The sequence below is a fragment of the Schistocerca serialis genome, chromosome 10, assembly GCF_023864345.2.
Source record: "Schistocerca serialis cubense isolate TAMUIC-IGC-003099 chromosome 10, iqSchSeri2.2, whole genome shotgun sequence".
NCBI classification, from domain to species: domain Eukaryota; kingdom Metazoa; phylum Arthropoda; class Insecta; order Orthoptera; family Acrididae; genus Schistocerca; species Schistocerca serialis.
In genome coordinates, this window is record NC_064647.1 from 228386362 (window position 1) to 228404211 (window position 17850).

At 45.9% G+C, this 17850-nt stretch overlaps 1 protein-coding gene across 1 annotated transcript in view; it reads right to left on the reverse strand.

Annotated features, from left to right (window-relative positions):
• LOC126425023 (U11/U12 small nuclear ribonucleoprotein 35 kDa protein-like) overlaps positions 1 to 17850 on the reverse strand; it is a 54376-nt gene that overhangs the window by 17553 nt on the left and 18973 nt on the right. The window contains exons 4-5 of the mRNA XM_050087932.1: positions 16598 to 16811; positions 13433 to 13558 (exon numbers count right to left, since the gene is read on the reverse strand). Of these exons, the coding sequence (XP_049943889.1) occupies positions 13464 to 13558; positions 16598 to 16811 (309 nt within the window). The 3' untranslated portion in view covers positions 13433 to 13463. The remainder of the gene's footprint in view (positions 1 to 13432; positions 13559 to 16597; positions 16812 to 17850) is intronic.

Here is a 17850-nt window from a genome sequence, read left to right on the forward strand (position 1 = left end):
CGTCAAGAATCTTCAGATACGAAGGCCTTGCTGACCCATACACAGTGCAACCATAGTCAAGACGCGATCGGACTAAAGCCCTATCAAACTGCAGCAGACGCGCCCGATCTGCTCCCCGGGACCGATGGCTCAGACACTTCAAAATATTCAGTGCCTTAAGGGCCCGCACCTTGAGGTCTTTAAGGTGAGGCAACCACGACAACTTGGAATCAAAAGTGAGGCCCAAGAACCGCACAGTGTAGCTAAAAAAAAGAATGGTGTCCCTCAGACGCAATTCAGGGGAGGTAAAAAGACGTTGAGAACGATTAAAATGAACACACACACATTTGTCTGCAGGAAAGGTAAAACCCGTCTTCACAGTCCACGCCTCTAATCGCTGTATCGTAAGCTGCAACTGCCGACTAGCAGTGACAAGACTGGAGGAAGAACAGAAAACAGCAAAATCGTCCACAAACAAGGAGCATTGGGCAGGACTCCGGATAGTGGACGTGATACTGTTAATGGCGACGGCAAAGAGGGTGACACTTAAAACGCTTCCCTGAGGAACACCATTCTCCTGCACATACAAATCAGATAACACATTACCAACCCTATATCGAAAGAGGCGGTGGAAAAGAAAGGACCGAATGAAGATGGGGAGACGGCCACGAAAGCCCCACTCATGGAGTTGATTGAGGATATGGCGGCGCCAAGTAGTGTCATACGCCTTATGAATGTCAAAGAATACACCTAGACAATGCTGGTTACGCAGGAAGGCCTGCTGGATGGCCGCCTCAAGCAGGGTCAAGTTGTCTATAGTTGAACGACATCTCCGAAAGACACACTGACAGGGGCTAAGGAGCTGCCTGGTCTCGAGCAGCCAAACCAGGTGACGGTTGACCATGCGTTCCAACGTCTTCCCGACACAGCTCGTCAAAGCAATACTCCGATAACTACTGGGATGTGTTCGGTCCTTCCCCGGTTTGAGGAGGGGAATCAAAATCGCCTCCCGCCACGAGTCAGGGTATGTGCCGGATAACCATATCATACTCAAACAATTCAGGAGAACTTCCTTGGATGGCAGCAACAAGTGCTGCAGCATGCTGTACCGGATTTGATCATGATCAGGCGCAGTATCATGAGCCACAGACAGCGCCGAATCCAGTTCCCACATTGTGAAGGGGCAGTTGTAGGGCTCAGAATTTGGAGACCGGAAGTACAAGTGACCCCTCTCGATGGCAGTGCGGTAGCGGCAGAAATCTGGATCACAGTTAATAGTGGCGGTAGATGCCGCAAAATGCATGGCCAGTGTCTGGGCAATGTCTCTCGGCGCCGTGAGACTTCCCTGATGCAGCAATGCCGTGACAGGTAGTTGGCTGCGTTTCCCAGAAATCCTCCTGATGGCTTCCCATACTTTTGTAGAACTAGTGGAGCGGGAGATGGAGTTCAGGAACGATTGCCATGACCGTCGTTTGCTCTCTTTAATCACTCGCCGCGCCTTGGCCCTTGCCACCCGAAAGGCCGCAAGATTGTCAGCTGAGGGACGGCACTTGAAGTGGCGCAGAGCTGCACGGTGGGCTCGGATGGCTGAGCAGCACTCAGTGGTCCACCAAGGGACAGGACGCATCTTGGGATGACTTGAGGACCGTGGGATCGACAATTCAGCAGCATGGAAGATCACGGCTGTAACATGGTCGACCCATTCGTGGACGCTGGCACGGTGTTCCAAAACAGCTAAATCGCTGAAAAGTGTCCAGTCAGATCTGCAGAGGTGCCACCGGGGCGGCACCGGTAATGCCACAGTCTCATCCAGGAGGCGAATCCAAAGGGGGAAGTGGTCACTAGAATGGAGGTCAGCGGCAACCTCCCACAGAGCAGAATCCGTGAGTGCTGGAGAGGAAAAGGAAAGGTCAATAGCTGACGACGACGCAGAAGCATTACAGAAATGAGTGGGAGCACCAGAGTTGAGGATGCACAGTTCTTCGGATGCCATGAGGCTTTCCAGAATGCGACCCCTGGGGCAAGTAGTCGTAGAGCCCCATAAGACATTATGAGCATTGAAGTCCCCCAGAAGGAGAAATGGGCGGGGGAGATGGGTAATAAGGTCTGTGAGAGCCTCAGAGTCAATTGCATCCTGAGGCGGTAAGTAAACGGAACAGATTGTGAGCCTCTGCCCCACAAGAAGGTCAACTGCAACTGCTTGCAAGTCCGTAACGAGAGGGAGCTCAGATGAGTGGTGCATGTCATGGACAAAAACCGCACCACCACCCTTTGCCCTTTCCCCCATCAGATCATCTTTCCGATAGACGGTATAGCCCCATAAAGAAGGAGCATCAGTGGCCCGAAAATGTGTCTCTTGGAGACATAAGCACAAGGGCACTCTCGTACAAGGAGTTGTAATTCGGCCACATGCGTCCTGAACCCATTCAGGTTCCACTGTAATATGGGAGCCAGTGATCAGGGGGGCTGAACTCTCACCCTGCCTCTGTGCTTTGGAGGAGAGCCCATACTGGCCGGAGATTTATTCCCGGGGCGAGAAGATCGCCCCCGGTCGACGTCAATGTCCATCAGCTCCGATGACGACCCACGGGAGATGTCAGACAGTACGATGGCCTTGTCATTGGACCGACCCTGACTAGTTTCCTCAGGTGGCAAAACCTTCAGCTTCGGCGTCTTTGTCTTGGGGGGCTTAGACTGCAGAGCCTTGTCAACAGGTGGAGCATTACCCGCATGGGCAGAAGGCCCCATATGGGGAGAGGCAGGAAGTACCCCAATGTCAGCAACCACAGCCTTGTCCGACGTTGCGGGGAGAGCCGCAGGTTGCAAAACAACCGCAGCAGCACAAGTGCACTGGCAAACGCAGGTATTAGTGCTAACACTAGCAACCTCCGTTTGCGTAGCAACAGTGGCCAGTTGTACTGGTTTTTTCAGAGCGGAAGCGAAAGATGTAGTAAACACAGGAGGTTGCATGGCCTTAAAGAGCTTCTTGGCCTCACCATAGGGGATGCGCTTAGATGTTTTAATCTCCTGTATCTTCCGTTCGTCGAGATAGATGGGGCAGACCCGGCTCCAGACAGGGTGACACCCAGAGCAATTCATGTACTTCACAGGCGATGAACAATCAGCTCCTTCATGGGCAGGCTGACCACATTTACTACAAGTGGCTATCCCATTGCACCCCAACGTAGTATGCCCAAAGCGCTGACATTTAAAACAGCGCATTGGGTTGGGGAAATATGGCCTTACTGGCAAACGTAAGAACCCCGCTTTAACATGCTCTGGGAGTCGTGGGCAACTGAACGTGAGAATAAATGAGTTGGATTTGACTAGGTCCCCATCGACTCATTTCATAATATGCTGCACGTCAACAATACCTTAATCAGCCCATTCAGATTTTAACTCATCTGTGGGGATATCCACCAAGTCCCTACATGTCACAACACCCTTACTGTAGTTCAGAGTGGAGTGGAGCTCGGTCTCGATAGCGTACTCACCGAGACAGGTTGCTTTCCGAAGAGAAGCGACTTGATGGGAACTAGATGTCTCAACTAACAGAGTCCCATTGCGCAGTCGATTCACAGATTTAAGTGTTCCTGCAATTCCCTCAAGACCCTTTTGGATGTAAAAGGGAGAAACCCTCTCAAAGCTACCTTCCTTCCATTTGACAATCAAAAACACATTCTGATTATCAGCATGTGCTCTGTTACGACAGTCTGATAAATCTCGATCAAAACTAGGCGCTAGAGGACTCGCAGCACGAAGTCGCTTCTTCGATGGGGTGTGTTTTCCTACCAGTGGCCCACCCAAGCCACTGGTAGGGGGAAATGTAGAGGTCGAAGGGTCCATTGCGGTCCCACGAGCAGCTAGGGAACTAAAGGTCCGCTCAGACAGAGCCCCGCGTGCCTGAGTAAGCCTTATACAACTGGGGTGCGGCAGGTGCCCCAGAGGCTGCCCGCTTGCGACTGTTCCACCTCAACAGCCATGCATCTCATAGGCGCGGAGCACACCAGAAGATTGAGGGGATTTTATAGAGGTTGGCCTTCCTCGCAATCCAGGCGGTCAAGCCAAGATTACCATTCCCCGCAGCACACAACATTCCACCGCCGCGCCATACGGTGGTCGCTGAAGCATGTCCAGGGGTTACAGTGACAGGAGACTGGCGGCGCCGACCAGTCCCCAGCTCAGGACCCCAGGGTCGCCAAGCCCATACTCAGCAAATGAATGCTGAGCCCCTGGGGGCGACAAAGCAGTACGTCAATGGTAATTCGGCAGCTTCAGCATAAAGACTCTCGACGGGACTAGTGTAGAATGCTCCGGTCACAAGATGTAACCCCGACGATGGATGGAATTGAGACGGCGTAAGAGGGATGGCCGAACAGATAAGTAGACAAGGCTCCCATAATACAGCTTTGATTGGACTATGGACCGATATAAGCGAAGCAGGACAGTGCGATCTGCTCCCCAAGATGAACCACTAAGAACACAGAGGACATTAACGGAACGCGTACAACGGCCAGCCAAATAAGAGACATGCGGAGACCAACAAAGTTTCCTGTCCAGTGTGAGCCATAAAAACTTCGTTGTCTCCACGAATGGGAGAACAATGGGACCGAGATGTAAGGATGGTGGAAGGAATGCTTTATATCGCCAAAAGTTGATGCAAACCGTCTTCTCTTCAGAGAACTGGAAGCCATTAGTTACACTCCATGAGTATCGGCTGTGAAGACAACGCTGAAGGCAGTGCTCCAGGAGGCATGTTCTCTGGGCACTGCAGTAGATCGCGAAGTCATCGACAAAAAGAGAGCCTGAGACGTTAGGTGGAATGCAATCCATAATTGGATTGATCGTGTGGTGTCACCGCCAGACACCACACTTGCTAGGTGGTAGCCTTTAAATCGGCCGCGGTCCATTAGTATACGCCGGACCCATGTGTCGCCTCTGTCAGTGATTGCAGACCGAGTGCCACCACACAGCAGGTCCAGAGAGATGTCCTAGCACTCGCCCCAGTTGTACAGCCGACGTTACTCACAAAGGTTCACTGACAAATACACTTTCATTTGCCGAGACGATAGTTAGTATAGCCTTCAGCTACGTCATTTGCTACGACCTAGCAAGGCGCCATTATCAATAGATATTTAACTTGTGATGCCTGTACCGTCAGACCGATGTTCTCCAATCGTGGATTAAAGTTAAGTATTCCAAGAACTACGTTCTTTTCTTTATAGGATAATTACTTTACCTGTTCCAGACCTCACGCCAGTCTGCGTGAGCTTAAAGCGTGCATTTCGGCCTCCTCTAGCAACACGGTGTTGGCTCTTCTGCCAACACTTCAGATCGCTATGGCAAAAAGGGCTACACTCAAAATGGAGCACTGAGGCACTCCATTCTCCTGGAGGAAGACGTCGGACAATACGGAACTCACATATACCCTAAACATTCGATCTGTTAAAAATGAATCAACAAAAAGGGGCAGGCGACCGCGTAGGCCCCACCTGTGCACAGTGCGGAGGATACCTCCTCTCCAACAAGTATCGTAAGCCTTCTCCAAATCGAAGAACACAGCTACCGTTTTGCGCTTTCGCAAAAAGTTGTTCATGATGAATGTCGACAAGGTCACAAGGTGGTCAACAGCGGAGCGGCGGCGACGAAAGCCGCATTGAACATTGGTAAGAAGCTGTCGAGATTCAAGAATACAAACCAACCGAGCGTTAACCATGCACTCCATCACCTTACAGACACAGCTTGTAAGAGAAATGGGGCCGTAACTAGAAGGAAGGTGTCTATCCTTCCCGGGTTTGGGTATGGGAACAACGACAGCCTCACGCCAATGCATGGGGACCTGATCTTCGGTCCAGACGCGATTATAGGTACGAAGAAGAAGGCATTTGCCTGCTGGAGAAAGGTGTGTCAGCATCTGAACGTGAATGGCATCTGGCCCCGGAGCTGAGGACCGGGACAGTGCAAGTGCACGTTCAAGTTCCCGCATGGTAAAGGGGGCATTATAATCTTCCAGATTCAGCGAGTGGAAGGAAGGTCGCCGAGCCTCTTCTGCCTCTTTTCTGGGAAGGAAGGCAGGGTGGTAATGGGCGGAGCTTGAAACCTCCGTGAAAAAGCGGCCGAAGGCATTGGAGACATCCACAGGGTCCACAAGTACCTCATTACCTGAAGTCAGGCCAGGTATCGAGGAGTGGGCCTTAATGCCCGACAGCCGGCGCAGGCCACCCCAGACGACAGAAGAGGGAGTAAAACTGTTAAAGGAGCTTGTGAAAGAGGCCCAACAAGCTTTTTTGCTGTCTTTGATGACTCGATGACATTGCACTCGGAGTCATTTGTAATCAATACAATTCGCCAGCGTAGGATGGCAGCGAAAGGTGCGTAAAGCACATTGTCGAGCACGGATAGCGTCTCTGCAAGCCTCATTCCACCAGGGGACTGAAACATGATGTGAAGAAGAGGTAGTACGAGGAATGGAATGTTCGGCAGCATTGATGATAACAGCCGTGAGGTATTCGACCTGACTGTCACTGCTGAGAAAATCTTGGTCTGGAAAGGTCACCAGGGAGGAGTAAAGTCCCCAGTCAGTTTTCGGTACGTTCCAGCTCGAGGGACGTGGGGATGGGGTGTGGTGCAGGAGACGAACGACACAGTGGAAATGGTCGCTCGAACAGGTGTCAGAAAGGACATACCACTCAAAGTGACAGGTAAGAGTGGTAGAACAGATCGAGAGGTCCAAGTGGGAGTAGGTATGAGTAGAGTCCGAGAGGAAAGTCGGGGAACCAGTATTGAGCAGACAAGATTTAGATGGTTGAAAACATCCACCAAGAGGGAGCCTCTCTGACAGGATGCAGGAGAAGCCCAAAGGGGATGATGGGCATTGAAGTCGCCAAACAATAAAAACGGCGGAGGAAGCTGAGCAATGAGATGCATCATGTCAGCCCGACTAATTGCAGATGACGATGGAGAGTAGACAGTACATACAGAAAAAGTAAAGGCAGAAAGAGTAATACGGACAGCTATTGCTTGGAGTGGGGTGGTCAATGGGATAGGATGGTAATAGACATTGTCCCAAACGAGCAACATGACCCCACCATGAGCTGGAATACCGTCCACAGGGGCTAGGTCAGATCACTCTGAGGTATAGTGGGTAAAAGCAATACGGTCAGTTGGGCATAACTTCGTTTCCTGGAGACCTATGACGAGCGGAAGGTGCAGGCGGAGGAGCAGTTGTAATTCCTCCCGATTAGATTGAATACCTCTTATGTTCCAATGTAACAGATCCATCGCGAATCAGAGAAAGGGGGGAACGAAACGGGTGAAGAGCTGGTCACCTCGAGAGCCGCGGAGGGCCAGATTTGGGAACATCACTACAACCGTCGGGAGGTGGATCCTGTTCCATCGAGTCGTCGCCAGCTGCGGTCACATTCCTGGGTTGCGCAGGAGGGGCAGCATTGTCCGCTGACGACAAGCCAGCTGAGCGCCTGGCAGCAGAGCGTCCCGGCGAAACTGAGGACGGCTGAGAGCAGTGAATGTTGGATGGAGCATCAGATGAAACGCGCCGGGGTGGAGAGAGGGATAAAGACTTCTTCTTTGAGGGCTTCTTGGAAGACCGATGAGTCACAGGGATGGTGGGTTGTGGGGCTGGACCCGAAGAAAGTCCTCACACTCTGGGTCCTTTTTGGAACTCTGGACCTCGGAAGCCGGGGTCCGTAACGTTTCCCCGATGGACACCTGAGAAGAGGATCGCTTCTCAGGCGGCGGCGGAGGAGGAGGAGGAGGAGGAAGGGTGGACCCTGGGGCAGAGGGGACAGGGACCGCGAGAAAGGAGGATTTGGAAGGGAGGGATTTGGAAGGGAGGGATTTGGAAGGCGGAGGCATAGACCCCGGATGCGGTGAGGAGGTAGAGGGGGGACAGGATAGGGGTGAAGATACTGCGGAAGAAGTGGGCATGACTGAAGCAAACGACATTGTCAACATCACAGGATGGAGGCGGTCATATTTCTTCCTGGCCTCAGAATAAGACAGGTGGTCCAAGGTTTTCAATTCTTGTATCTTCTTCTGCTTACATCGAAAGCATCGCATACGAGGCGGGACGTAAGGTCGCATGTCGCACCGGTAGCACATCATCTTTACCTTCTCCGGGAGAACATCTCCCTCAAAGGCGAGGATAAAGGCCCCGGTGTCGACGCGACAGTCTTTGGGGCCGCACTGGACTCGCTGGACGAAATGCATGCCACGGCGCTCCAGGTTGGCCCTGAGCTCCTCATCAGATTGCAGCAGGAGGTCCCGATGGAAAATAATCCCCTGCGTCCTATTGAGTGCCAGATGTGGGACAATGGACACTGCAATGTCCCCTAGTCGGTCGCATGCCTGGAGCGCTGCCGACTGTGTAGGGGAGTTTTACTAAGAGCCTAGATTTCTCCGAAGATATCCTCAATTTGCTGTACAAAGAACATGGGCTTTGAGGTGGCGAATGTCCCCCCATCGGTCCGAGAACAGACTAAATAGTGGGGGAAGTATTTTGCCCCAAGCCAGCGGGCCTGTCCTTCCTCCCAGGGAGTGGCCAAGGGGGGAAAAGGTAGAAGTACCAGAACCAGAGACAGAGACAGAGACAGAACCTTTCCTCTTGGAAGACGCGGCTGCAGAGCGAACTGATGCATGTTGACGTTTTATCTGCGAAATGTCCACCCCGATACCACCCACTCCGACCAGGGGCTCTCTCCACAGGCGCCACCCAGCCTCAGCAAGGGCCACCTGGCAGGATGACCGTTGCCGGGAGTCCTGATGCCCCAGGTAGACGGGCATCTACTCCTTGGCTGACGTGGGGGAGGGTGCAGTATCGGCAGTACAATCCCTGTGTTGTCAGGGGGCTACAACCTAGAGGGTACATGACAACCCCACCACAACGGACTGGCTACCATGCTGGATTTCGGGTGCCATGGAAATCCATCATGATCGTAGGTGCAGATGGGGACGCACTACAGCCGTAACTTGTGCAACCCATCAGGTGTTTAGGCCCAAATTGATGAACAGTGGGTGCACTTATGACGCCGTTACGATGATGAGTGCCAAGGTCTTAGTGCACTGAGGACCGATGGTACACTACGTAAGGTGTCCTTCCCCAAAAGGCTCGTACTTCTGTAGAATTTTGAAAAATAGAGGTCAAACCCCAATGGGGACCATTACATTGAAGGCCGAAATGGTTGAAACTCCTTTCAGTCACCTCTTACGACAGGCAGGAATACCTCAGGCCTATTCTTACCCCGGACCCGCAGCGGGTATTGTCAGGGCTAGCTCTCCCAAGGCTATCAGCAGTTCTAATGGAATGTTGTCTACTCCCGGGGCCTTGTTTCGACTTGGGTCTTTCAGTGCTCTGTCAAACTTTTCATGCAGTATCATATCTCCCATTTCATCTTCATCTAGGTCTTCTTCCATTTCCATAATATTGCCCTCAAGTATATCGCCCCTTTACTGACCCTCTATGTACTCCTCCCACCTTTACGCTTTCCCTTCTTTGCTTAGAACTGGTTTTCCATTGAGCCCTTGATATTCATACAAGTGGTTCTCTTTTCTCCACTGGTCTCTTTAATTTTCCTGTACGCAGTATCTACCTTACCCCTGCCTCTACATCCTTCCATTTGTCTTCTTGCCATCCCTGCTTAACCATTTTGCACTTCCTGTCGAACTCATTTTTGAGACATTTGTATTCCTTTTTGCCTGCTTCATTTCCTGCATTTTTATATTTTATCCTTTATTAAATTCAATATATCTTTGTTACCCAGTGATTTCTAGTAGCCCTCGTCTTTTAACCTGCTTGATTCTCTGCTGCCTTCACTATTTCATCTCTCAAAGCTACCCATTCTTTTTCTAGTGTATTTATTTCCCCCATTCTTGTCAATCATTCCCTAATGCTCTCTTTTTAACTCTCTACAACCTCTGGTTCTTTCAGTTTATGCAGGTCCCATCTCCTTAAATTCCCACCTTTTTGCAGTTTCTTCAGTTTTATCTACAGTTCACAACCAATATATTGTGGTCAGAATCCACATCTGCCCCTGGAAATGTCTTACAATTTAAAACCTAGTTCCTAAATCTCTGTCTTACCATTATATAATCTATATGAAACCTTCCAGAGTTTCCAGGCCTCTTCGACGTACACAACGTTCTTTCATGATTCTGGAACCAAGTGTTAGCTGTGATTAAGTTATGCTCTGTGCAGAATTCTACCAGGCGGCTTCTTCTTTCATTCCTTACCACCATTCCATGATCTACGGAACACGTAACTAACTACACCACAACTTATTGCAGAACAACATTAACTAAAATATTCAACTCCTGAACAAGATCTGGTGTAAATGTTAGTAAACTTAACTATGTAATTAAGAAGGAATCTATTCTTTATAGCTAACTGTTTACAAATCATAATTTATAAAATTTAGTGAAAAAATAAAATCTCATTCAAATTCAGCTTATGTTAAACATTTTCCTTCTTTCTGTAAGGCATAATGCAACATCTTAAAATTTGTGAATAGGTAAACTGTAAGTTAACTAATGTAACTGTTTTAATAACACATTTGTAATTTTGGATTGTTATGTCTTTATACATTCAACAATTATTGCGTCCACATGAGACAGTCTGCACAGTACAGTTTTTGGCACAAGTGCAGTTCAGTTTAAGTTGTTTGAAGTCACGAGTCACATAATTTGTTATAAGGCAATCTAGAAGACTGGAATGAAGCAATGGTTGTACATAATTTGTGAGTATTTTTGACACATCTATGAAGAATAAATCAAAAGTCACATTGAAATTTGTCAGGTTATATTTATGACAAAGAACCCTGGACATCAAGTTAAGTTTTAACACTGCCTGATCAAATATTGATTATGGGTGAAGCAAATTAGATTTATGTTCCAAACAAATCACCTGCAAAGTAAAAACATCTTATTTCTACAAATATAATTTTTTTATGCAAACAATACTACAGTGCTTAGAAACTTGATCTTTGAGATAGCTTTTAGCTTGCTTAGAGAAGTTATTTTTTCACGTTTTCTTTATTTTTGTGAACAGAAATAGTCATATATGGCTGTGTCTGGTGAATATGGAAGCTGGGCATTATTACAGTATTGTTTTCACTCAAAAATTTAGGAACTGGCAATGAACTGTGAGCATGTGCATTATTATGGTACAAAAGCTAGTAATTGTTCCACCACAAATCACGGAATTTTTGATTGCTTCAAGCATATGGTGCTGAACTTACAAGTAGTGCTCCTTACCGATTGTTCAACCTTGCAGCAATAATGCAAGATGCATTAAGCTGTTCATTCATTCATTTCTGTATATGGTCAGCACTTCCAGAACACAGCAACTCTGATGGCCTTGTTATTTGCCTCAATCAGGTTGTATGTTGTGCAAGATTGCTCCAGTAGAGCGTATATAAGCAAGTGGCTGCATCTCGCATTGTTCCACCTCAAAGGAATGGTCTGCATCAGTTGGGAGGATCCCCCATTTTTGTATGTTGATCTTGCAAAGGGGCACGGCCACTTTACTATGACTGAGTGATCTCTGAACAGGATAGGGCAGACTGTGTCCTGGGGCTACCTCTTCTTTTGCAGGGATATCCATGGGCAGCACACTTTTCCATCTGGTGATGCGGTTAAGATTCCAAAGTTCCCACCAGTGATGAGCCTTAGAGCAGAAGCTCTTTCTAGATTTCGATCAACAGACTGCAACTTGATGATCATGTAGTGGACGACAGGATTCATTTATCTGTTTCATTCTGTCAGCAACAGCAGATGTGGCCCTTCTGACAGCAGGGAGGGATGGGAGTAGGGGTTGGGCACAAGCTATTCCAACAACTGTGTAGAGCTTGCCAACTGGTGTTGGCAACACACACCCCAACAAGATCTGGACAATCTCATTGACTGCAGTGTTGACTAGCTTGGTGTGGCTACATGCACACTCCAGACACTCCTCTACAGCTGACACACATAAAGGAAGAGCACAAGTTCACAGGATGTGAGGACTAGTTCCCCAAGTGGTGGCTGTGAGCTTCCACAAAATATTGTTCCTTCCACTGACCTTCAGCCTGGTGTTACAGTAATGTTTCTTGAAGAACAGTGTATGGTCAAGAGTAACACCCAGGCATACAGATGGTGGACAATGTTGAAGTCATTTCCCTTGCCACGTGATATCCATTTCACACCGGGCTCGTCTATTCGTGAAGTGAAATGTACACGCATGAGTCTCATTGGGATTTGGCCTTACACGATTGACCTCAGAGTGAAGGCTAAGTATATCCAATAACAACATCAACTTATCTTCCGTGTCTTCAAATGTCTTCCCTTGGACAGCCACTGCTGTATCATCCGCACAGCTGAAACGCCTGTAGAGTTCCATAGAGGACTGATCATTTGTGTAAATATTAAGAAGCAGAGGAGTGAGCATACTACTTTGAGGTAGACTGTTCTTTTGTATGGATCATCAGCCCTTCTTAACCTGTGGGAAGATCTGGAATCTTCTTTTCTGCAGGAGAGTGCCTATGAGGGATATTACTTGGCAATCACTGGTGAGCTGGTAAATTTTCTTCAGCAACTTTCTTTGGCTGCTAGTCTTACAGGCAACTGTTAAGTCAACAAACACAACTCCAGCTACCTAGCAAAGTTCGGAACCATTCTTAGTTTGTTGAGTGAGGTTCAGTATCTGACTGTAGCACTATCTCCAGGTTGGAAACCAGCTAGTTGAGGAATGAACATTCCTTTGATTATGCTGTTAATTCAGTTAGGAACATGATGTTTAGCCCTAGTTTTGAATTCATGTCCATAAACCCATGTGTCATCATATTATGACATGTTTCTGCAGTTTTTCCACCACTGCTGACACCTGAGCAACCTGCATTCACTACTGTTTTGTTCAAAATTCAACAATTTTGTAACAAATTTTGTTGTGTATGAGCCAACTGATATGCCAATATTATCAGTAACTTCTCTCATTGTGATTTGGTGATCATTTGTAATCACTGCTTTCAGTTTTTTCCACAATTTCATTAGTAGATTATGTGCTTGAACATTAATGGTGCTCATCTCCTTTAATGTCTTCATGAGCGTCTTCAAAATGGTTGCACCAACAGGTGCTTTAGTTAGCTTATGTATACCTTGCCTTGTTACACATCCCTAAAATTTCTCCTGTAAGAAAAACTCTATGGAATACATTAGTTGAATCTATGATGCATTTTACTGCTTTTATGTAAATTAAGTATTCTTTGAGCTTTTTCTTTCTTTTGAAGTTCAAAATGTGAGAAATGGTCCTTCAAACGTAGGGGCTATTTACCTGTGCTCTGTAATGTTAAGCAATTTTGGCCACGTGAATAACCAGAAATGTGGACCATAAATGCGAATCAGTAACATTTAAAAAATGGCAAAGCAAAGATTATATCACATGTCACTTTTGCAGAGCACTTACCTGGCAGTCTGAAGGTTAACCAACACGAATGTTAGACATCCAACAATGTGTAGGGCTTTCGGAATGGACGATCTCGACAGCCGAACCTCAGCTGCCCAGATTCCTTCTTGCCACCAAAACCTCCACCTTGGAGATAATATACATCTTCTGTAGAGTATTTGCAGTGACAGTACAAATGGAGATAAAAGTGCACTCACTATGTACCCAGATTTTCTGTTGTATGCTGCAGTTGATAACTGTTTGTGCAAAGAATGATACGAAATTAACACGATGAATCAGGCAAGACCTGGGTAACCAGTGACCTTGCCCATTTGGAATTTCCTTTCCTTCATAAATGAAGTTAGCTGGTAATTCATTTAAGCTGTTCTGTTAACCCCAAATCTAACCACAACCTCAGAAATCATGATATACTCAGAAAAAAAAACAGCCAAGTATTAAATTACAAAATTCATTGCTCTCATTTTACCACCCCAATTTAAGATGTGGCATTAGGCTGCCTTAGAAATAGAGAAACATTCAGAAGAAACAGTTAAATATTTATGACAACCAAGATTACAAGCTCAAGTGATCTGGCTAGTGAATACTGTCACCCGATGGGCTGTGACCAATGATAACAAATTGTTAATAGTAGCACACAATGAGAGAGCCAGGTCCACTGTAACTACACTTCAGGCCAACCACAAATCAAACTACAATTTATAACATTAAATTGCTAGCACCTAAGGTCCAATGTCTTCCTGAACTAAGGCACTTCATTACATCTATGGAGCTAGTTTTCCAATCTACATTGCAGTCTATAAAATGGCCACAGCCATCTTGGCTCAGGACACTGTTGTTGGTCGCCGCATGGGACAGACCTACTCTTGAATTCGCGATGAATCAGTAGCTTCATATAAGTGTTAATTAAAATTTCAGAGTACCACTTCATGGACTTACAGTAATTTTCAGCAACAAAATGGCTCTGAGCACTATGGGACTTAACTTCTGAGGTCATCATCAGTCCCCTAGAACTTAGAACTACTTAAACCTAACTAACCTAAGGACATCATACACATCCATGCCCGAGGCAGGATTCAAACCTGCGACCATAGTGGTCGCGCGGTTCCAGACTGTAGTGCCTAGAACCGCTCGGCCACTCTGGCCGGCTTTCAGCAACAGCACTGCGAACTTAGAATTATTCTTAGAACAGTCAGGGGGCATGTAATATTTCACAATACAGCACTGTGGACTTGTGATATTCACTGAGAAGTTTTCACTAGTCAGCCAGACAGATTTCGTGAATGCCAGCACTGAACTTAGAATATTTTTGTCAGCTCACAAAAGAACTTTAATCTTCTCGTGTGAGCAAGGGTTGAGCTAGCAAATTTTTGCTAATTAACATAGGAGGGCCTCTGATTCTCCAGAGCAAAAGCTGAGCTTCTGCTTCTCTTCACTTAACTAGAGTTGGACTTATAATTTCTGCAAGTTAACCTGAGTGGGACTTGTAAATTTTTTGCCAATTACCCTGGTTAGGACCTTGACATCTGAATTGAAGCTGTGCACTCCTGTTATATTTTTGATAGCTATCTAAAACTTAACATGGTGTGCTGTTCTTAGCGATCTTATGTAAAGCATTTTGTTCTGTCAACAACTGAATTCAGGAACTTAAACTATTTAATAACTTTTATTTATTTTTAAATACAATTCATCTGAGATGTGAATTGTATTTAAATTTATCACCATTCACAATCCTACCAGCAATTATTTAAATTTCTGTGTTGTCAGTATGCCGATTGACTGGGTGATGATACGGGTGTGTGGCCGTCCCCTAAATGTAGCTAAATAACTTTAAAAATGTGGACAACACACCTGCTACCCCTAGCTTGCCAGGACATTATGTTACGTGCAGCACAGAGGGGCAAATATGTTGCAATGCTGCCTGACCACTGCAAATCGTGGAGCTCTGCCGAACCACCTTCTGATGACCTCACACTCCGTGCCCAGAGACTAACTGTGCTTCTGTTGACAGCAGATGCTCCACAGACTTTGCACAAGCGTTTGTGAATATTCCCCACAATTTGTTTCTCTGCAGTGATATATTCAATGACAGCATGTTGCTTGTAACATACATCACATACAAACACCATTTTGAAACTCTTCTACAGCTACGCTATCTGTCAGACGTGACGGAAACTTGGCACGCTCACTCAGGAGACTTCAAATAATGCATACACAACATTTCACATTCATAGCATTGTTTAAGGCAGAGAAAAAAAAATGCAGCACATTACTTTCTGGGCAACCCTCATATGTTGTTAAAAAAAGTGACGTGTAATTCTGGCATCACACCTGCATGAGAATAAGTCAACAAATGCTGCCATAGAAGATAATCAGAAGTCATCCATAGCAACATTATACAATATCAGCTAAGGTGGAGCTGAGAGTACAGATAAGTTGACCATTTCATGCAATGTTGCAAGAAATGTTCATCATTGGCTCACCATTAAATTTTTGGCAATAATCAATATGAGTAGAACCAACACACAAGTAATTTATTTTTGCAACCACAAAAATTTTTTCAGAAGAAAAGGATTCCTGAAATGATTACCCAATGCATTAGCTTTGCTTCATTTAGCTGGAAAAAGTCTGGACAGCTCAAGAATTCACATGGATCTTCAGCAGAGGCTAAAGCATTATAGGCCAACATGTGACGAAGAAGAAGAAGAAGAAGAAGAAGAAAGAAGAAATGAAGGAAATAGAACTGTGGTCACGAATAAAAGGTGAAATACTTGCACAATAAAGAAAAGACTGACATATATTATTGTCACAAAATGTGTCATAAGCCATTCGGTTCAATACACATTAAACTTTTTGCTCTGACTGCAGTAAAATTCCTTATTTATTACCACAGTCCAACAGTGATGACTAATATTTCTGTTGTTGTGCTCTTAATGTCACCTTTGTCTTTCTGTAAAGATATTTGCCATTAATAATGGTTTCAATTATTGAAATTAAAAAAAAGAAAGTGAAAAAGGGATGTGATCAACTTGATACACTGCGCCCAATCTTGGTGCAGAGAACACCACACCAGCAGAAGGTTAAGTACAAAGTTAAAACCATCACCAGTGAGACTGTTCCCATTTAGACAACAAATTAGTGAAAGACCATACTACGCTGCCATCTTACCCAAACGTCGTGGAACCCATCCTGGAAGAATTCTCTCTTGCTCATAATCAACAAGGACCTCCTTCCCCTGGATAAGAAGACCCTTTGCTTTGCCATATGCATACACAGCATCTCTCTCGTGCTTGAACTCGATAAATGCATAACCCTTGAAAGCTCCTGTGACAATGTCATTAACAAGTCGGCAATTCCGAATCGTTCCAAACTTTGAAAATTTCTAGGAAAGAAAAAACAGAGAGTATTAGTTATGGGAAGAAAAACAAAGTGCAGTACTATCCATTACATTCAAATATTAATACCTGTTCAATTGACTAATTTTAGAGCACCGAGGCCTCACAAAATAACAATGAAATTTATTGGGGTAAGCCCATCAAGTTCCAAAAGGAAAAAAAATCTAACAGCTGCAGTTTGGAAAGCACGCTTTCAGTACAAAGAACCATCGGGGGAAAAAAAAGATGATAGAAGTTATGCCAACATGAACATAAATTAAATTTTTAAAAAAGCTGAAAACACACTCCCACCCACCCCCCCCCCCCCCACCCCCACCCTCCCCCTTTTGTTAACTTGTATAATTTCTTTGCCATGGTAAAAGAAAAGAAAGGTCATATTAATTAAATTAAAAGGAAAATTTGCTTAACAAAACTGTAAAATTACAAGAAAACAGAATGGGTGTCTGGCATTTACCTCCCTGTAGGATGTTAAGTTGCAAGTCCTGCCAATATACATACTGAAAAGCAGAAGATAACTACACTTATCTTTCAGAACTAGTAGTTCCCTCTTCATGGACAGAGAGGGGATACAATAATCTTATGCATCATTGGTTCAATTTTCAAGTAGAAAACATGAGAGTCACATATTTCTTGCATTTTAATGATTCAGATTTGCAATTGTTTCCACAATGTACATGTATCACATTAGTTTCCCCAACTGACAAGTGGGACTGTGTGAACTAAGAAATATGTGACTCATAAATTTAGACAACATTGTCCTTTGAGTGCAACAATCTGGTGCTATACTTTGGTCAAATTAATACTCGATATCGCAATAACATCTGTTTATTATGACCGGTTTCGGTTTATTTTAAAGCCATCTTCAGGGTTTTTTGTACCGCTTTGGCTGGTGCTGGCAGCTCCCCAGTTTTTCACATGGTACGAAGATCACACACTGTTACAGTGCATGATCGTGGTATCACATGAAAAACTGCAGAGCTGCAAGCACCAGCCATAGGGGGGCCAAAAAATCTGAGGATGACTTCA